The 21,512-nt window shown below is 41.9% G+C and overlaps 1 protein-coding gene across 1 annotated transcript in view; it reads left to right on the plus strand.

The window, feature by feature from the left end:
• Tim8 (translocase of inner membrane 8) overlaps positions 1 to 21,098 on the plus strand; it is a 40,359-nt gene extending 19,261 nt beyond the window's left edge. The window contains exon 3 of the mRNA XM_080275657.1: positions 19,603 to 21,098. Within this exon, the coding sequence (XP_080131783.1) occupies positions 19,603 to 19,779 (177 nt within the window). The 3' untranslated portion in view covers positions 19,780 to 21,098. The remainder of the gene's footprint in view (positions 1 to 19,602) is intronic.
• The last annotated feature ends 414 nt before the right edge of the window (positions 21,099 to 21,512 follow it).

Below are 21,512 nucleotides of genomic sequence, written 5' to 3' on the forward strand. Positions count from 1 at the left end.
TATTGATTTGTGATATGGTGCTTAAAGAACAAGTGATGAAAAAGAGGACTTATGTACCTAGGAGGAAAATATGGAAGCTGAAAAACCAAGTAGTAAGGGATGCCTTCTATGGCGAGTTGAGGAGAGTGGTGGCTGAACAGGGAGCTGTAGACAGAGGCATTAATGAACAGTACAGAGCCCTCAAGAACAATTTCTTGAGAGTTACTGATGTAACATGCGGCTGGACAAGAGGACCACCAAGACATAAAGTAACTTGGTGGTGGGATGAGGGTGTAGAAGCTGCAATTAAGGAGAAAAGAAGGCTTTTCCGGGAATGGAAGAAGGGTGGTAGCAAAGAGGAATATTTGGCTGCCAAGCGTAGGGCTAGGAGAGAGGTATACAGGGCAAAGTCTGAGTCACAGAGACAATTACTTGATAACCTAAATCATGGGGAAAGGAAAAATATATTTAGGATGGCAGGTCAGGTGAAGAGGGATAATCGGGATATCATAGGTGAGCAGTGTGTGAAGAATGATGAAGGAAGGGTAGTGGTGAACAGTGAGGATATTAAAGATGCATGGAGAGAGCATTATACCCGGTTGTTGAATGAGGAGTTTGACTGGGACAGGGAAGGTTTGGAGCCAGCAGATCCAGTGTCTGGCCCTTGGCCTTTGATTGATACTGCTACTGTGAGTGAGGCAATAGGCAGGATGAGGGTGGGGAAGGCAGTAGGTGTGTCTGGGTTGACTGCCGAAATGTTGAAGGCCTCAGGCGATATAGGGGTGAGTTTAGTCACTGACCTGAGAAATAGGATTATTTATGAGTGTGTTGTCCCAGATGATTGGCTGAAGAGTGTAATTGTAAATGTGTATAAAGGGAAGGGTGATGCCCTGGAAAGAGGGAATTATAGAGGTATAAAGCTTTTAGATCAGATAATGAAGGTAATGGAGAGAGTTTTGGAAGGTATGATTAGAGAAAGAGTGAATATTGATGAGATGCAGTTTGGGTTTATGCCAGGTAGGGGGACCACTGATGCCATATTCATTGTTCGACAGCTTCAGGAAAAATATATTGGTAGGAGACGGGATCTTTATTTTGTTTTTGTCGATTTGGAAAAGGCCTTTGACAGAGTCCCTAGAGAGGTGGTGAAGTGGGCAATGAGAAAGCTTGGCTTGGAGGAGTGGCTGGTTAGGGTGGTTATGGCCATGTATGTGGGTGCTCACACCCAGGTGAGAGTGAATGGAGATTTGAGTGATGAGTTTTCCGTGAATGTTGGTGTGCATCAGGGGTCAGTCTTGAGTCCCATGTTGTTTATCATGATACTTGAAGCCCTTTCACGTGACTTTAGAAACGGACTCCCTTGGGAGTTGTTGTATGCTGATGATTTGGTGTTGATTGCAGAGAATGAAAGGGAGGTGGAGGAAAGGTTTAGGAAGTGGAGAGATGGTATGGGGCAAAAGGGTTTAAGGGTAAATGCAGATAAAACAAAAGTGATGATATCTAGGGTTGGTGGCGGTACTGTCAAAGACGAGGGAGAGTGGCCATGTGCAGTTTGCCACAAGGGCGTGGGAAGTAATTCCATCTTGTGCGGTGTGTGTGATAAATGGGTGCATAAGAGATGTAGTGGTATCAGAGGTAGACTGCGAGATAATGCTGATTTTATGTGTACGGCGTGCCGGGGTGAGCAGGTGGAGATCGTCAGACGTGAAAGGATTGAACTTGCTGGTGAATCTCTTGAGTGTGTGGAAGAGTTTTGTTATTTAGGAGACATGTTGTGTGCTGGAGGTGGGGCTGGAGCTAGCTCTGTGGCTAGGGTGAGAAGTGGTTGGAAGAAGTTCAGGGAGCTCTTGCCTCTCCTGACATTGAGGGGGCTCTCCCTACGTGCTGAGGGGTCTTTGTATGCAGCGTGTGTTAGGAGTGTAATGCTGTATGGCAGTGAGACCTGGGCAGTGAAGGAGGAAGACATTCGCCGGCTCAGACGTACAGAAATGACAATGATTAGGTGGATGTGCAGTGCGTCCCTGCGTCCAAGGCCTGGAGGGGCTGGGTTTACAATGGAAGAGTTGAGAGGTAGGATGGGACTGGAGTGTATTGGTGTTGTGATGAGGAAAGGTAGATTGAGGTGGTTTGGACATGTGGAGAGGATGGGGGATGATAATTGGGTGAGGAAGGTGAGAAGTGTTAATATTGGGGGTGGGGTTATGAGGGGTAGACCGAGAAAGACATGGGACGAGGTCATTAAGTGTGACCTTAGGGTTAAGGGACTGAACAGGGAGGCTGCAATGGATCGTGCAGCCTGGAGAGCCGCCATTAGGTGACCAAGGCCGACACATGCAAGCATGTTGGAGCCTTTAAAAACGAAAACGAAACGAAAACGAAAACGTCCTCTAGTTGTTCTCTTATCCCATAAAAACAGATCTTCTCAGTCAATTTTATCTACTCCCACCATGGTCCTGAACACTGCAATCATGTCTCCCCTCCTTCTCCTTTCCTCAAAGGAAGGCAAATCCAGCTTTTCCAGCCTCTCTCTGTATGACAGATCTGCCTGACTGGGGACCATTTTGGCTGCTGTTCTTTGTATTCTCTCAATTTTGTTTATATCTTTCTTTTTGTGTGGGGACCACACTACTGCTGCATATTCTAACCTGGGGTGGATCATGGCCACTGTCAATTTTTTCATCATCTCCTCATCCATATAATGAAATGCTACTCTTACGTTAGTCAGGAGTTTATAAGTCTCTCTAACTATCTTATTAATGTGCTTTTCAGGTGACAAACTATCTTGGACCAGCACTCCTAAGTCTTTCTCTTCTCTCATTTTAGTGATTAATTCATTACCCAACAAATAATTCAGTGATGGCCTCCTAGTACTTTTACCCATTTCCAATATTTTACATTTCTTTACATTAAATTTCATTTTCCACTTCCGGCTCCAATCATGTATCCTATCCAGATCCTCCTGCAGCATTTTACAATCCTCCTCAACCTCTATCTTCCTCAAGATCTTTACATCATCAGCAAACAGACTTGCATAACTGTTCACTCTATCTACCATATCATTTACGTAAATCAGGAACATTACTGGTGCCAACACCGAGCCTTGGGGGACTCCACTTGTTACTTCCCTCCATCCAGACATCCTATCCTTTATTACTGTCCTCATTTGTCTGTCCCTCAAAAAATCTCTCATCCATTCCAGGAGTTTCCCCTTCAGTCCTCCTATATATTCTAGTTTCCACATTATCTCTTATGAGGTACCTTGTCAAAGGCCTTCTCTAAGTTTAAGTACACACAATCCACCTAACCATCTCTCTCCTGTACCACGTCAATCGCTCTTGAGTAAAAGCTCAGCAAGTTAGAAACACATGACCTTCCACTTCTGAATCCAAATTGACATTCAGCCAAAATATTCATCTCTTCTAGATATTTTATCCATCTGTCTTTCAGGATTCTCTTGCACAATTTTGTGACCATGCTGGTTAGAGACACTGGTCTATAATTCAGGGGTTCTTCCCTGTTTCCTCCCTTATAAATTGGTACCACATTTGCCCTCTTCCATTCTTATGGCACTTTCCCCTCTTCCAGAGAACACATGATTAAACTGTGAATTTTATCAGCCAGTTGTTCTCTGCATTCCTTCAGTACCCAATTAGAAATTCCATCAGGTCCTGGGGCTTTCCTTACATCTTGAGTTTCCAATAATTTGTACACTTCCTGTACCTCCACTTTTATATCTTTTATCACCGGTACATTTCTAGTCACTCCCTCCCCTTCCACAAACTCTTTTTCATTAGTGAAAACTGATTGGAAACATTTGTTCATTATTTCAGCTTGCATTGGTGCATCTTTATAGACCTCTCCTTTTACTTTCAATTTAGTGATTCCTTCCCTTTGTTTCAATTTGCCATTAACAAATCTATAGAACAGTTTGGGTTCATCCTTGCATTTCTCTATTATACCTTTCTCAAAATTCCTTTCTTCTTCTCTACGTATTCTTGTGTAATCATTTCTAGTTCTTTTATATTCTTCCTTTGCTCTGGTGTTGCCCTTCTTTCTCCAGTTGTTCCAGGCCTTATCTCTTTCTTTTTTTGCTATCATACACCTATTAAACCACTCCTTTTTCCTGTTTTTTTTCCCTCTTACTCTTGGTACAAATTTTTCCACTCCCAAATTGTAGAGGTTTAGAAAGATATCCCACTTCCTTTGTATCTCTCTTGTTTCTCTGAATTTTCTCCAATCCGCATTTTCAAAAAAGTTTCTCAGTCCTGTGAAATTAACTTTCCCAAAGTTGTATCTTCCCTGTCTATGAAGCTCGTCTGTTGGCTCGACGTTCCCTATTATCATCTGGAACTAAATGACCACATGATCACTTTTTCCTATAGGACAGAAATATTTCAATGATTCTATTACATCGGGTTCTTTGGTAAACAGTAAATCTAACTTTGCTGGTGTGTCCTCACCTCGGAACCGTGTCTCTTCTCTGACCCATTGCATCATCACATTATTCATTATTATATTTAATAATATAGTGCCCCATGAATCCTCGCTGCCTCCTGAGTCTCATTCCTCCCAGTTCACCTCTTTACAGTTAGTCACCCACCAAAATTATATTATTGCTTTTCTCAATTATTTTTTTTTAAATAGCTAGCCATATCTGACAACATCTCATGGTATTCATCATCATTCCATGCTCTCGTCTTAGGGGGAACATACACTACTGCCATATCTCTTTTGACTTTCTCTCCAGTTTCTAATTTCATATATATCACTTCAGCCCTGCCTTCTCCCATTTCCACGGTATCTACATTTATGTTGTTCTTCGCTGCTATCTTCACTCCTCCTCCCGTTTTTCCTTTTCGGTCTCTTCTCCACAGATTGTATTTACCATCTCCCAAATGAACACCAACATCCTCTCTTAATTTGGTCTCTACAAAGCTCATGACATCAGGTTCATATTCTCTCAAGAAATCATTAATTTCAAGCCTGGCCGATATTAAGCCATCAATATTAGTGTATATAACCTTTAAATTATTTTTCATGTTTTTTATACCCTCTTCTCTCCGTCAGTACCACTTCCTTAATTTCTAATCTTTCACAGCTATCCCCCTTAGTTTTCTTCGCTTCTATTTCCTTATATACCACTTCCTTACTTTCACATCCAGTACTCTCCAAAAAAAAGTATTACATTCTTCCTCTGTCCTCTTATCATTTTTTTTCCTTTGCTTGATCCTTCAATGATTTTAAAACTTCATCTTTCTTCTTCATTTAAATCTTTTCTTATTATAATATTTTCCATTCCAGCCTCTTTGCTTAATTTCCAGGTCATTTTGAGTATATCATTTACTAAACTTTCTGATGTCAACTTGACTCTCATTGGTCTTGTTTCCCCTTTCCTATAAGGCCCTATCCTCCTTACTTCCTCAATTTCTTTTACCCACTTGTCTCCTTCGGGGTCAGTTTTGCCTAATATACCTCTCACCAGGTTCGTGTCTTTCTCGAGTGTCACAAATCTAACCTTTTCTTCCTCCTCCCTGTTTCCAGTTATTACCACGCATTTGTTCCTTTCTACAGTTTCTCTCACTATTTTCTCTTTTTTCTTCAGTATTTTCACTACATTTTCTTCCATTTTTTCTTGTTCATTTCCCTTTCTTCCTGGATGATTTCTCTTAAGCTGACCACTTCTTTCTGTTCTTCTTCTACGTGCGCCCACTTTGCCTTATGTTCTTCTAATACACTACTCACCTTCTCTGTTTTATTAGTACTCTCTTCTAGTTTCCTCCTCAATTCAACATTTTCACGCTTCAAATTTCTGATTTCTTCATTCGCCATCTCATTGGACTGGATCAGACTCTGTATAGTAATTTCTGTATTCTCAGACACGTCCTTTAACACTAAATTCTCCACTTTCTTTTCAAGTTCACTAATCCTCATTATCAGTGTTATAACCAGATCCATGATATTAGTATTTCTATCAAATCCTGGAAATTCGAGTCCCTCAGTGTTTACATTTTTGGCCATGTTGGATGTTGGTTTTATATATATATATATATATATATACTGTAGCAAAAACAGCTGTTACCGAAAATACTACAAAACATTCTTGTATATTCTTCCCAGTAAATCTTTACATTTTTGGTAGTCTATATTAACTTACAATATTTTAAACTTAAAACAAAACCATAGGAGACAGGATAAACATAATTCCTGGAAACTACTTAAGGTATGCAGCCTGGGGCTGGGAGCTGTTGGAGACACGTCCGTCCGTTGTGGCTGTCCGTGTGTGTGTGTGTGTGTGTGTGTGTGTGTGTGTGTGTGTGTGTGTGTATTTACCTAATTGTGATATACAGGAAGTGAGCTATGCTCGTGGGGTCACGTCTCTGTTTCTCAATATGTCAAATTTTGCTTTAAACTCGTTTAAGTTTTTAGACTGGATGATCTCTTTGTCCAGGCAATTCCACAGGTCTATACATCTATAAGGAAAACTATATTCCTTGATATCCTTCAAGCAGCTTAGTTTCTTCAGTTTCATTCTGTGTCCTCTTGTTACTCTCTTATCCCATAAAAACAGATCTTTGTCAATTTTATCTACTCCCACCATGGTCCTGAACACTGCAATCATGTCACCTCTCTTTCTCCTTTCTTCTATGGAAGGCAAAACCAGCTTTTCCGGCCTCTCTCTGTACGACAGATCTGCCAGACTGGGGACCACTTTGGTTGCTGTTCTTTGTATTTTCTCAATCTTTCTTTATATCTTCCATTTTGTGTGGGGACCACACTACTGCTGCATATTCTAACCTGGGGTGAATCATGGCCACTATCAATTTTTTCATCATCTCCCCATCCATATAATGAAAAGCTACTCTCATATTAGTCAGGAGTTTATAGGTCTCTCTAACTGCCTTGTCAATGTGTTTTTCAGGTGACAAACTGTCCTGGACCAGCACTCCCAAATCTTTCTCTTCTCTCGCTTTTGTGATTGGTTCGTTACCCATCAAATAATTCAATGATGGCCTCTTGGTACTTTTACTATCTATCTATCTATAGCCCGATGCCCTCATCCTGCAAAGGGTGGCCACAGACAAAACGCCTCCAAGTCGCTCTGTCACCCACCATTTGACTACCCTCCCCCCAACTCACCTCCCCCCTCCCTCATATATCTCTCAACTCCATCCCTCCACGTCATCCTCAGTCTACCCCTCCCTCTCCCTCCCTCCACCTCACCTACATACACCCTTTAGTCAGTCTTTCATTCTCCATTCTCTCCACATGTCCATACCACCTCAGTGTATTTCTCCTAATCTTCTCAACCACATCCACATCCACCCCACAGCATTCCTTCACTTCTTCATTCATCAACCTGTCCCTCGATGTCACTCCACATGCTCCTCTCATGTAACTCATTTCCACTGCTCTCACTCTTGACTTGTTCCCCTCTTGCAAGGTCCATGCCTCACTTCCATACGTCAGAGTAGGGATCACAATACTATCATGAAGTTACTTCTTAACTTCCATACTCACCTCCCTATTTCTCATCACTGCTTTCAGTGAACCAAGAACCTTCCTTCCCTGCTGTACCCTTTCACGCACTTCATCCCCCAAAGTTCCATCCTTACTCATCACACTACCCAGGTACTTGAATGCACTCACATTCTCCATATCCTCACCATCCAACCTCACTGTACATTCTGTGACTTCATTCCTCTCAAACACCATAACTTTACTTTTGTTTACATTAACTTTCAGCTTCCTCCTCCTACACACTGTCCCAGATTCATTCACCAAACCTTGCAACTCCCATTCATCTCCACTCAACACTACTGTATCATCAGCAAACAGCAACACCGGAATCTTCCAAATCTCACCCTCATTCATTAGAGCCACCCCCACATCCACTGCCCTACCTTGCACCTCCTTTACAACCCCATCCATGTATACATTAAACAGTCATGGAGACATCACACAACCCTGTTTCAGTCCCACATTGAGATCAAAGAACTCACTCAGCTCACCATCCACTCGCACCGTAGCCCTAGCTCCTTCGTACATACTCTTCACAGCATTCAACAATTTCCCCTCCACCCCATATATTCTTAATACTTTCCATATACCTTGCCTGTCTATTCTGTCATAAGCTTTCTCCAAGTTCATGAAGCAGCATACACTTTCTTTCCCTTCTCTAGATACTTCTCCACTAAATATCTTAGAACAAATATCTGATCTACACACCCTTTTCCCTTCCTAAATCCCCCTCGTTCTTCTCCAACTAGCTCCTCTGTCATATGCCTAACCCTATCAATGAGTATTCTACCATATATTTTACCAGTCACACTAAGAAGGCAAATACCCCTATAGTTACCACATACTTCTTTTTCCCCTTTTCCTTTGTATAAAGGAACAATTATACCTGATTTCTAGTCCTCTGGAACCCTTCCCTCTTCCCAAGCCAATCTACACAAATTCCATATCCACTCCACAACAATCTCACCCCCATACCTCAGCATTTCACCACACACTTCATCAATTCCTGGGGCCTTTCCCATCTTGATCTTCTTCATTGCTTCCACTACTTCCGCCCTACTGATCTCTTCCTTCCTCCTCTCATCTCTTCTTCTCCCAGCCATTCCCCAATCACTTATACTCGCATTGCTCTCACTCTCTATATTCAACAAATCCTCAAAGTGCTCCTTCCATCTCCTCAATTTCTCTCTCTTCTCCACCAACAATCTATTATTCCTGTCTTTCACTCCCCTACTATATCCCATTTCACACTGCCTTACTTTCTATACCTCCTTCCAAAACAATTTCTTACTCTCCCTCCATTTCACACTCAGATTCCTCCCAAACTCTTCATCCACGTTCTTCTTACTCTCCTTCACCAGTCTCTTCACCTCCCTTCTCCTGCTCACATATACCTCTCTCTTCTCTCTCTCATCTTCTCCCCTACCTCTACTTGCTAACCATTCACTATATGCCTTCTTCTTTTGCTCCACAGCTCGTTTCACCTCATCATTCCACCATGCTGTCCCTTGCACACCCTTGCATCTCCTCCTCACTCCACAAACCACCTCACATGCTGCGCCTATCTCTTCCGTGAATATCTTACATAGGTCTTCCACCCCTTCCATCTGCTCTAGCTCATACCTTCCCAATCTTCCTTCCACTATGCTCTTATACTCTTGCCATTTTCTCACTATCTTGCAAATTCTCCACTCTTCTCACAGGAGCTGTTTCCTCCTGTCTTCCCCTGCGTCTCCTTAACCATTTTCTTTGCAGCTTTATCTTGGCCATCACTAAGTGATGGTCTGAGACTCCATTCCCCCACCCTCTCCACACTCTTGCATCCAACACTTGTCTTCTCATTCGCTCATCCACACACACGTAGTCTATCATTGCCTTTCGTTCAACAAGTTCACCATCCATCCTCCTCATTACTCTCCATGTATACCGGTGGATCATCTTATGGCGAAAGTAGGTGTTGGCTATTGTCAACCCCTTACCAGCACAGATGTCCACCAAAGCACTACCATTCCCATCTACTTCAGCTGGCACACCCCACTGACCAACCACTCCATCCACTCGTACATTCCCAACTTTCCCATTCATGTCTCCAATCAAAAGCACTCTCTCGCTCCTCTCAAATTTGTCCATACATGCTTCTACTCTCGCCCAAAACTCATCTTTCACTCTTGCCACTCGGTCCTCTGTCGGAGCATACACACATACAATCGCCCACGCTTGTATACGTACGTTCATCCTCACCCATACAATCCTTGCACCCACTGTTCCATACTCTCTTATATTCTCCTTCCACTTCCTGCTTATCATCAGACATACTCCCTCCCTTGCCCTCTCATTCTCATTAACTCCCGCACTTTTACCCATTTCCAATATTTTACATTTCTTTGCATTAAATTTCATTTTCCCACATCCAGCTTCAATCGTGTATCTTATCCAGATCCTCCTGCAGCATTTTACAATCCTCCTCAACCTCTACCTTCCTCAAGATCTTTGCATCATCAGGAAACAGGCTCGCAACACTGTGTGTGTGTGTGTGTGTGTGTGTGTGTGTGTGTGTGTGTGTGTGTGTGTGTGTGTGTGCATGCGTGTGTGCATGCGTGGTTAATGATGATGTGAGTGATAGAGGGAGAGTATTTCTATGATTTTTCACAAAACTGAAATATTTCACCTTATGTTTGCCTCTTATTCATCCACCAAGTTTGGTAAAAAATTAATCAAAACTATAAAAGATCATTATTCCTGGCCTGTTACTCTTGGTCTATTGCAGGCAGTATCTTCCTTGCTTCTGACCCAGTGGTGAGTAAAACCTCTTTGTGAAAAACCAAGGTGATTAGTTTTACTGTTTTAGAGCTAGAGGGGTCTAAAAAAAAAAAATTGGAGAAATTGGGATTTTTGTCAATTGCACTTTAGCATGTTGGCAATGTTTTAGCTATTTTAGGCACAGACAAGCATGAGGATTATGGCTAGCTCCTTAAAAAAAAAAAAATAAAATTCATGTCTGGGAGTTATGAAGGATTATATTTGTTGAGGCTTATGGGTATGTTGGTGCCATTCTTACACAGAATATCTACGAACACTGATTCAAGGTATTAATAAATTTCTTCTTTATGTTCACAAAAGCTCCACCGCTTTTCACGAGAGCGGAAATAATTAGGGATTTTCTTTTTATAGCAATAAAATGTGTTATGTAAATGAGTGTAAAAAGCTGTAAACTGGGAAAGCAGCTGTCTGATGCATCTCAAAATATGAGAAACAAGTACAGTAATACCTCGATATACGATACCCCTTGATGCGATATCCCGGCTTAATGACGAAGGTAGAAATTGCACCATACCCCACCTAACGATGGCCAAATCCCAGTTTAACGATGGGTTTTGATCTTACCATTTTTTTTTTTTTTTTTTTTTTTAAATGCAAGAAAGAAGGAACCAAAGGCCTGGGGCCCACAAGCCGTTCCTCCCTAGAAAAAAACAAAAATAGTACAAAACAGAGCCAAATTCAAGATCCGTTCATATGATATTTTAGACTAAAATTGTGTGTTTAGGTTGAATTATAAACTGTTTTTAGACTTTGATTAATGTGTTTTAGCCATAGGTGGGGAGAACATTGTCATTTTAGGGTACAGTTTACTAAGCTTGATTTTTTCCTGACATATTTGATGATATTGAGATTTGATTTGTTGGTTTTAGTGAGTTATTTACAGGTGTTAGGCTTAGGTTAGCTTCCTTTACAGCTATAAGGCCATTTTGATTGCCTTTAAACCCGTTTTTGGACTCATCTAGGTGGGTTTTGGACTTGGTTTGGGGGGAAACCCAAAGCTGGTAAATGGGTTTTGGACTTGGTTTGGGGGGAAGCCCAAAGCTGGTAAACGGTCCACATTGAGAAACATGTTAAAAGTACCCTGATACAAGATACCCCGCCTAACGATGGGGTTTTACCTAACCAATTGGACTCATCTAGGTGGGTTTTGGACTTGGTTTGGGGGGAAACCCAAAGCTGGTAAACGGGTTTTGGACTTGGTTTGGGGGGAAGCCCAAAGCTGGTAAACGGTCCACATTGAGATACATGTTAAAAGTACCCTGATACAAGATACCCCACCTAACGATGGGGTTTTACCTGACCAATTAGATCGTTAAACCGGGGTATGCCTGTATAGTAAATACTGGCAGGTGCCCCATCAGGCACTCGCCACCATTTTGCAACAAGTGCAGGAGCTGAGGCACTCATAATGGATTGTAGAAAATGATTAGAAGTTACCAGGAGTTTTAGCATATAACTTTAAATTATGGCAGACCCTCACTATAACAGACTACTTGGGGGGAAACCTGATCTGATAAGATGATAGCCCAGTATATCTGATGGTTCCCACCTGAGGTGGGATTTCAAGCACATATAGGCAAACCCCGGTTTCATGACGCAATTGGTTAAGTAAAAACCCATCATTAGGTGGGGTATCATATATTGGGGCTGATTTAACATGTAAAGTATAGGGATGCGTTTTTGAGCCTTGGGTTTTCCCTTCAGCCAAGTCTGAAACCCACCCAAATGCATCCAAAAAAAAATTTAAAGCCAATTTAAATAGCCTAACAACTGTAAAAGACGCTAAGCTAAGCCTAACACCCATAAATAACTCACTATCCCCAACATGTGCTGCACCCTTACCAGACATGATCACACTTATTTAGGCCAAAATTCACACAAAATCACACTCCACACACGATAGTATCACTGCCCTACTCACAGCACTGCTGGGACACAGGTACGATGTACTACGATAGTGGCTTGCGTAATACTGGTGATGCAACATGATGCAGGGTAGGCAAGGGTAAGAGTTCCTCATTCAGAGACGGCCGGTGTGAGAAAGGGTTAGCAATGGGTGCGGGGGCTGTGCGAGCGTTTCTGTGCATCCTGGCAGGCGGGCGGGCTCAGTTGGCCAGGGAAATGCGCGTGACTGAAACTTTTGACCCATCACTCCCAGAAGAAACATCGGAGGACCCATCGTTAAACCGGGGCTCGGCCATCATTAGGCGAGGTTGGGTGGTATTTCTACCCCCATCAATAACCTGGGGTATCGCATATAGGGCTATCGTGTTGTGGTGTGTGGAAGGAAGAGAAGACGGAGGGGGGTGCAAGGAACAGCGTGGTGGACTGAAGAGGTGAAACGGGCTGTGGCACAAAAGAAGAAAGCATACAATGAATGGATGAGAAATAGGGGCATGGAAGAGGTTGAGAGGCGGAAGAGAGAGTTATATGTAGAAAGAAAGAGAGAGGTGAAAAGATTAGTAAGAGAGAATAAGAAGAGAGTGGATGAGGAATTTGGAAGGAATTTGAGTGTAAAGTGGAGGGACTGTAAGAAAATGTTCTGGAGAGAGGTGAAAAGAATAAGACAGGGTGGAAGTGAAGTTAGCAGGGGAGTGAAAGATAAAAATGGTAGATTACTAGTGGAGAAGGGAGAAAAAGTGAGCAGATGGAGAGAACACTTTAAGGAATTGTTGAATGTAGAGGATGGAAGTAATGCGAGTATAAGTGGCTGGGGAATGGCTGGGAGAAGGAGGGAGGTGAGAAGACAGGAAGAAATCAGTAGGATAGAAGTTGTGGAAGCAATGAAGAAAGTTAAATCAGGGAAAGCCCCAGGAATTGATGGAGTGTGTGGTGAAATGCTGAAGCATGGGGGAGAGATAGTAGTAGAACGGATGTGGAAGATGTGCAGATTGGCCTGGGAGGAAGGTAGAGTCCCGGAGGATTGGAAGTCAGGTATAATTATTCCCTTGTACAAAGGAAAAGGGGAAAAGAAGTGTGTGGTAATCATAGGGGCATTTGTCTTCTTAGTATAATAGGAAAAGTGTATGGTAGGATACTTATTGACAGAGTTAGAGAAAGAACAGAGAAATTAGTTGGAGAAGAACAGGGAGGCTTTAGGAAGGGAAGAGGTTGTGTAGATCAGATATTCATTCTCAGATCTTTAGTGGAAAAGTTTCTAGAGAAGGGAAAGAAGTTGTATGCGGCTTTCATGGATTTGGAGAAAGCATATGACAGGGTGGATAGACTAGGATTGTGGAAAGTGTTAAGAATATATGGAGTAGATGGGAAGTTGTTGAATGCTGTGAAGAGTATGTACGATGGTGCGAAGGCTGCAGTGCGTGTGGATGGTGAACTAAGTGAATTTTTCTCTTTGAAAGTTGGGTTGAAACAGGGATGTGTCATGTCTCCATGGTTGTTCAATCTGTACATGGATGGGGTAATAAAAGAGGTACAAGGTAGGGTAGTGGATGTTGGAGTGGCCCTGGTGAGAGAGGATAGTGTTTGGAAACTCCCTGTACTGTTGTTTGCAGATGATACTGTGTTGTTGAGTGAAGATTGAAGGGGAGCTGCAAGGCTTGGTGGATGAGTTTGAGAGAGTGTGTAAGAAACGGAATCTAAAGGTGAATGTAGGGAAGAGTAAAGTGATGGTCTTTGAGAGAGGTGAAGTCAGTGAATGTACAGCAAGGTTGGATGGTGAGGAATTGGAAAATGTGAGTACGTTTAAGTACTTGGGTAGTGTGATGAGTAAGGATGGAAGTTTGGAGGGTGAAGTGCTTGAAAGGGTACAGCAGGGAAGAAAGGTTGCTGGTTCTTTGAAAGCAGTGATAAGAAACAGGGAAGTGAGCATGGAAGTGAAAAAGTTACTACATGACAGTATTGTGATACCAACTCTAACGTACGGAAGTGAAGCTTGGACGTTGTTGGAAGGACACAAGTCAAGAGTGAGAGCCGTGGAAATGAGTTATTTAAGAGGAGCCTGTGGAGTCACATGGAGAGACAGGCTGACGAATGAGGATATAAAGGAGCGTTGTGGTGTGGATGTGGATGTGACAGGAAGCGTTATGAGGAACACATTGAGGTGGTTTGGCCATGTGGAGAGGATGGAGGGTGAAAGACTGACGAAGAGAGTGTATGTGAGTGAGGTGGAGGGGGAAAGAGGGAGGGGGAGGCCGAGGATGAGATGGAGAGATGGGGTGGAGAGGTATATGAGAGAGGCGGGTGTGAGTTGGGAGCAGGGGAGTGAAATGGCGGGGGACAGGGCGACTTGGAGGCGATTTGTTTGTGGCCACCCCAAACGGGATTGAGGCGTCTGGCAATAGATAGATAGATAGATAGTATATTGGGGTTTGCCTGTATTTGAACATTAATGAGAAAAAGGACATATTCTTGTACTAAAAATGAAAACTATACCCATTTTACACTAACCTGGCTCATAATTTTGTTCTTTTGCAGCTTGTTTCACATCCCTGTCATTGCACTTCTTCATGGCTAGTAAAGTACACCAAGCCCTTGTTTTTTGACCGATCGTTATTCAACAATTCGTTGTTTTGACATTTGTAAATCTATACCCTTTTTTCGTTGTTCGACATGGTTATCCCCACCATTTTGACAATTCAAATCGCGTGCTGCCAGACAGACCGACTGAGCTGCCCAGTCTCCTGCACTCTGTCCTGCTGATCAGTTGCCCCTTCATCCGTCTGCATTTCTATTTGGCCTTGTGGAGTACTACAGCACCACCACCATGGCTCCACCCAAGACCCCTGCTATTACCCCTGTCATATGCAGTCATGCGCTCACCAACCTGAACGAGTGTTCTGCCATCGCATGGTCAGGTGACGATTGCGCCAATGATTAATGAACGCTCTTAGTGCTCGATACTGTTTTGGTGTCAGTTTTACGTAATGCACATCACAGTTTGCACTAGGTTAGGTAGGTCATAATCACTGGGGGGTCCTGAGGGCAAAGCCCCCCAGTTAGGTTTCGGCACTTTCAGTTAGGCTTCCACTGCTAATTATGGTTTTAAATTGATTAAACATGAGTTTGTTTGGTGTGGTGATGTCATGTCCAGTCGGCAGGATCAGCAATAAACATGCTATTGAAGACGTTCAGGCAGCTTTCTTTAATACTGCTTATTAGGTATTTTTCATTTGTTCTCCAATATTTTTTTCTGATCGAAAATCAAATGTCAATCATCTGAGATGTATGTAGTACTAAAATTATTTTCCCTGAGAACATAAGTCTGTAAGAAAACAGCTAAATCCCTGAGTCACTTTCATTCATATTTACCAGTATTTTTTTTATTTTTACTGACTTTTTTGAATGACGAAGGTGGTCAGGAACCTAACCTCCCTATTTCTTAATAATCTTATGGGAAAAATTGGTTCGTTATTCGACCAATTCATTATTCAACCACTTTTTATGGAATGAATCCCTGTTGAATGGTGGGGAAGAGGTGTATTAGTATAGTCTGTTAACTTATTATAACTCAGCAATCATGATGGGGAGAGGGCAATTTCAGGCCAAGTTTGAGTAAAAAGTGTAGGAAACACATGTATTATGATCCAATGTGCCCCTTTTAATGGACACTGGTCATTAGAGGTGATGGAAGTTTGGTGGCCTTCAAAATGTCCATTAACTCCAATCTGCTATATCAGGATCCATTATAGTGAAGGTCTACTGTATTGCATTAATATTAAGCATAAATTGATGCAGTTCAATATATGTTTAACTGTATCTCTGAACCAATGGTATAGTGAAAGATTCATTTGTTCATTCATCATCCGGACCTCCTTTCCCACCCTAGGGCAGGGTGGAGTAACATCATCCAGACAGCCAAAGTTTGCCCAGATCAATGGGCCATACTTCCATTCACTCATCATTCAAGCCCTCAAAATCCTGGCTCCATCAGACAGGCCAAAAAAATTTCACCACATTCTGTAGCTTGACATATACAGTACCTAACTGATAACAGCCTATCCAAATGCAGTCACATTAATAAGGGGTGCCAAATCCCTGGTCATGCACTTCTCCACACAAAATTCATCCAGCTGGCTCAATCTCTTGTCAGTCCCTTAGCCTCACCAACTTCCATACCCTTCTTCCTCACACACTCATCCACCATATCCCTCTACCTTCTTCTTGGCCTATCTCGTCTCCTCCCTCCTTCACATTCACTCAGATATACCTTTTCACCACTCTATTGTCGTCCATTCTCTCCACATGAGCGACATGACCATACCATCTCAATACACTCTCTTCGATTCTAGTGTCCCCATACTTCCTCACACCGTATCTTTCACAAATCACATTATTCCATATCCTATCCATGCTCTGTACTCTACATACATTCCTCAGCAGTCCCATCTCCACTGCTCTTACTCTTGGCTTTCCATTTTCATGCCAAACCATTGTCTCACATTCGTATGTTAAAGCTGGCACTAACACTCCTTCATGTAAGCCTCGCACAGGTGCAACACTCAAGTCTGTTTCTCATCAAGGCCTTCATTGCACCAGCTACTTTCCTTCCTTGTGTCACTCTACTTTCCACTTCTTTTGCACATTTTCCTCTCTTTTCTATCACTGTACCCAGGTATTTGAACTCTCTCACCAATTCCAGTCTCTCTCCATTCACTGTAACATCATACTGGGAGTCACCTTCACTCTCAATAATCATCACTTTACTCTTTTCTACATTTATTCTCAAGGCACGAAACTCACAGACATCTACAAAACTCTGCACCAATCTATCAAGCTCTAGTCTGGTATCTGCAAGTGGTACTGCATCATCAACATATGACAGATTTGAAATATTGCATCCATCATTTTCTACATTTATTCTCAAGGCATGACACTCACAGACATCTACAAAACTCTGCACCAGTCTATCAAGCTCTTGTCTGGTATTTGCAAGTGGCACTGCATCATCAACATATGACAGATTTGAAATGTTTCATCCATCATCATTCATTACCAATGCCATCCCTCTCCCCATTACTCGTGTTTTTACTTCTATTATCACTACATCCATATATATATTGAACAACCATGGGGACATCGCACTACCGTGTCGCACACCCACACTGATCATGAACCATTCACTTAGATGTCAATTTACTCTTACTCATGCCTCATTACCATTATAAAAACTCTTGACGACATGTGGCAGCGAACCATCTACACTGTACATGCACAAAACCTTCCACAATCCTTCTCTATCTACAGTAATCCCTCCACTATCCGATGTAATAGAGCCAAAGGCATGTCCGGAAAGTGGTCCCATCCGGAAAGTGGGCCTCTGGCTCCTGATCTGGTACTTAGGGACCCTAACCCAGCCTAACTTTGAAAGCCATCTCAATGACTCCCTACTGGACATGCATAGCACCTATTTAAACCTATTTAAGACCCTATTCACACCAATAATGGACATAAAGCATGAAATAAATGAAAAGGAACCAAAGAATGAGGAGTTAGAAGTGACTGTACCTCAGCCAGGGTACTTACAGCACGTTTGTACAGCCTTTTGTAGTTTTGGCAGTGGTGAAAATGCTCTTGAAGCACGTACAGTAATCCAGTGTTGTGCTGCACTTACAGTAATTCTTTGCACTGTGAGTTATAACTGTTTAACACTACACATTGTTAATTTCATCTGGCCACTTTCAACCGCCAGGTTTGCACTCCACAGTTAATCTTTTGCACTCTAAATTCTAATTTCTTAACAGTGCACAACACTGTAAATTCCCGTGTGGTCTAGTGGTGAGGTATTGCAGTTTATTCACTGTTTATTCACAAAAAAATGAGCACGTGTGGCTTCCATTACGAAAACCTACCACTCGCGATTGAAGTTAGGCAATAACTGTTTGGGAGTTGGTGAGGGGGAAACAGAGATGCCAGATCGGAACGGCCACATTACCAAACTCCTCAATTTTCATTACCAAATTTAACTCATTACCAAATTCGTAAAGCTAGCATTTATTCTTCACTAATTATTTATACAAGGAGAAATACACGTAATCACTCTTCTTATAATTAACAGCATGTTAATTATTTTCACACTATGTACGTTAGCAGGTTAATCAGAGTGAGCAAACAATCCACCATCTCCATCCTGTGTATCCTCATACGTGAAAAATCTGATGGTAAAGCATTACTCTGATTCATTACCAAACGAATATTTCATGACCAAATTGGCCCACATTTGGTAATGAAAAATACCAAATGGCAACCCTGACAGGGGAGGGGGGATGGGGGAGGAAGGAAGGGGGAGGGTTCGTGGTGTAACAGCTGTTTGGCACCGCGCAGCAATTTCAAATTACGGGTGGGAAAAAATTCAGATTTTGGGGGGGATTTTCTTCTTTTTCTTTTTTTTTTTGGCCATTTTTGGGTTCCTAAGGTCCAGACCCACAATATCCGGTAAGTGGGGATGTCCGGAAAGTACAGGGATTACTGTACTTTGCCATATGCTTTTTCCAGATCCGTAAATGCCATAAACACCTTATAGTGCTTCTCATTAGCTTTCTTCACTATCTGTCTCACTGCAAATATTTGATTCACACATCCTCCGCCACCCCTATAGCCACCCTGTTCGTCACTCGCTGAGACTTCTGATATCTCTCTTACTTTCTCTATAATAATTCTTCCATATACCTTCCTTACAACACTCAATAGATTTATGCCAAGATAATTCTTGGACTCACTCCGTTTACCTTTAATTTTGTAGAGAGGTACAATTAATGCTTTTGTCCACTCTACTGACAGTTTCACTCATCCATGCCTTCTTACATACCTCCAACAAGCACTTCATTCCACTCTCTCCACTACATTGAATCATATCTGCATACACTTTATCAACCCCAGCTGTTTTCCCATTTTTCAGCTGCTTCACAGTGTTCTTTACCTCTGCGAGTGTCACATTTCCTGGCACTGCATTCCTTCTCTATACACCCCCAAAACCAATCATGTTAACAGTCGCTTTGCTTTCTCCATTCCCATCCATCAGACATAATTGTTAAATACTAAGGATATCTCATTCTCCAGTGGTATAATGATACTGTACTGGGGGATAGGAAGGGGTGATGTTTTCATATGATAAGTAACCCTAGGGATAGCTAGAATTTGATGACTGAATATGACTGTCTAGTGTTATCCAAACTATAATTTCTAGGTGTACCAATAGGTGAGGATTGCCCATCAAGATAGTTCGTAGGCTCATTAACTACTACGTTTACTCTCAGTTGAAAAAAATCTTGTGTTATACTCAAGTGCACTGACTGCAGCATAAGAGACAGCTCACCTCTTCCTCCACAGATCCATAAAATGAATGATGTGTGCTGGGAAACGTGTGTAGGGACACCTGGGAGTCGCCTTGACTCTCGGACTGAGACCTGCATCAGCAACTGTGTGGAGCGGTTTATCGACTCTTCCCTTTTCATCACTAACCGCTTCGCTCAGCTCCTTTCAAAGTCTGGAGGTGGAATGATGTGAAGTGTGAAGAGACAATGGAGATTTTAAATAATGTGCAGCAGGGGCTAGTCATCTGTTGTGCGTGCCAAGGAAATGCACTCTGGTCTTGGAAGTTGTCGTTACTGAAAGGGTACAGTGTGTGTAAATATGTGAAGAGTAGGGAATGTGGGAATGGAAGAACACAAGTTGAGTAGTTAGGAAGGCCTTTTAAGGATGTATGGTGAAGAATGAGTTATATACAACAGTAGAACTATGTGGATGCATTCTGAAATGAAATTTGTGGTATTTTGACAAGGTTCAGAACTAGTGTTTCAAACTGTAGTATTTTATCATTAGCATTCTTTTTCCCCATTTAGATATTATTCTATCCAATTTTAATGAAATGTTCTCTAACATACATCCCTTTTTTAACAGTTCCCATTGTTGAGTAAAGTAGATGGGTGATATTTCAAATTATCGTTAAATTGTTGTTGTTGTTATGTTATTAGTTGCAAGTTCTGTTTTGAGCAACAAATAACAAAGGTACTGTGAAAATATTATTATGAATACATTTCAGTCAGCCTTGCAGCAAGAGAAGAAAAGTTTTCAGCTCCATTAGCAACAGTTTCCTTCCTAAACTTAAAACTGGCACTTGGCAATGGCAAGAACAATATCAAACTTGTCATTATACAGATGCACTTTAAAGAAAGGCTTCTTGTTTGTTTTTTTAGTTAGTTGTTTTCCGGGGAGGGGCACTAACCCTCCGCCAACCCTTTTAGTCGCCTTTTACGACAAGCAGGGATACTGGGGGAGTATTCTTGAAAACCCCCTACCCCCAGGGGCAGGACTTGGAGGCGATTTGTTTGTGGCCACCCCAAATGGGATTGAGGCTTCTGGCAATAGATAGATAGACTTTAAAGAAATTGCTTGTAACTCAGTGTGAGAGCCCTCCCCTAAAGTGAAGAAACTTATCTGGCAATAGCAAGAATAACCCATAAAAAACATCATCAAGCACATGGAGATACCGTAAGTGTGATATGAATATTTGTTACATCTAATTAAGCTGATGTTATTGTAATAAAGTACATTTATTATATGTTGAAGTTGGCCGGAGTGAGTTTCTCAAGCTTAACCCATGGTGTGTGACTTACTTCATATGAATGGGATTTTTAAAAACTCACCATGAAGTATCTCTTCGGCTCATAGGAGCAATGTCATGCAATTTTTGCAGAATATCAGACTATTCATCATCACCTCTCCACTGTCAAGGTTGAGCTCAGAAACAAAGAAGTACCAGTAGCTACAGTGAATGAAATTCATGCATGTCCTGATTCTTTTACCATAGGGTTCTTACCCACAGAGGGCCCAAACCTGTCTAGAAAACTATTTCTTGATGATAAAATTGAATGCATAGACCAACAGAGGCAAAGGGAAGAAAGAGGAGGATGAAATTAATTACTGAAAGTAGCATGTTGCACTGAAGTTATGGCTTGTTGGACTAACTAGTACAGTAACTCCCTCAGGGTTTAACAGGAGTGAGTCCTGCTCATGTAGTAGCCGTTTTCCTGTCAACAAGGAAATTTCTGACTACAATAACTTTGTAGCTATGAGGAGATGAGCTAAAATATTTTATGAGTAGGTGTGTCATACCATTTCCAAGATAAAATGATGCTCATTTGAAAGAGGCCTTATTGGTGCAGTCTACAATTTTAATTCATTTAGGCCCATGGTAATGCAGAGATGACATAATGTTCTATAATCTAATTGTGCAGGGT

Source organism: Coenobita brevimanus, chromosome 62 (assembly GCF_032717465.1).
Source record: "Coenobita brevimanus isolate Jiangsu-jjx chromosome 62, ASM3271746v2, whole genome shotgun sequence".
Lineage (NCBI taxonomy): Eukaryota > Metazoa > Arthropoda > Malacostraca > Decapoda > Coenobitidae > Coenobita > Coenobita brevimanus.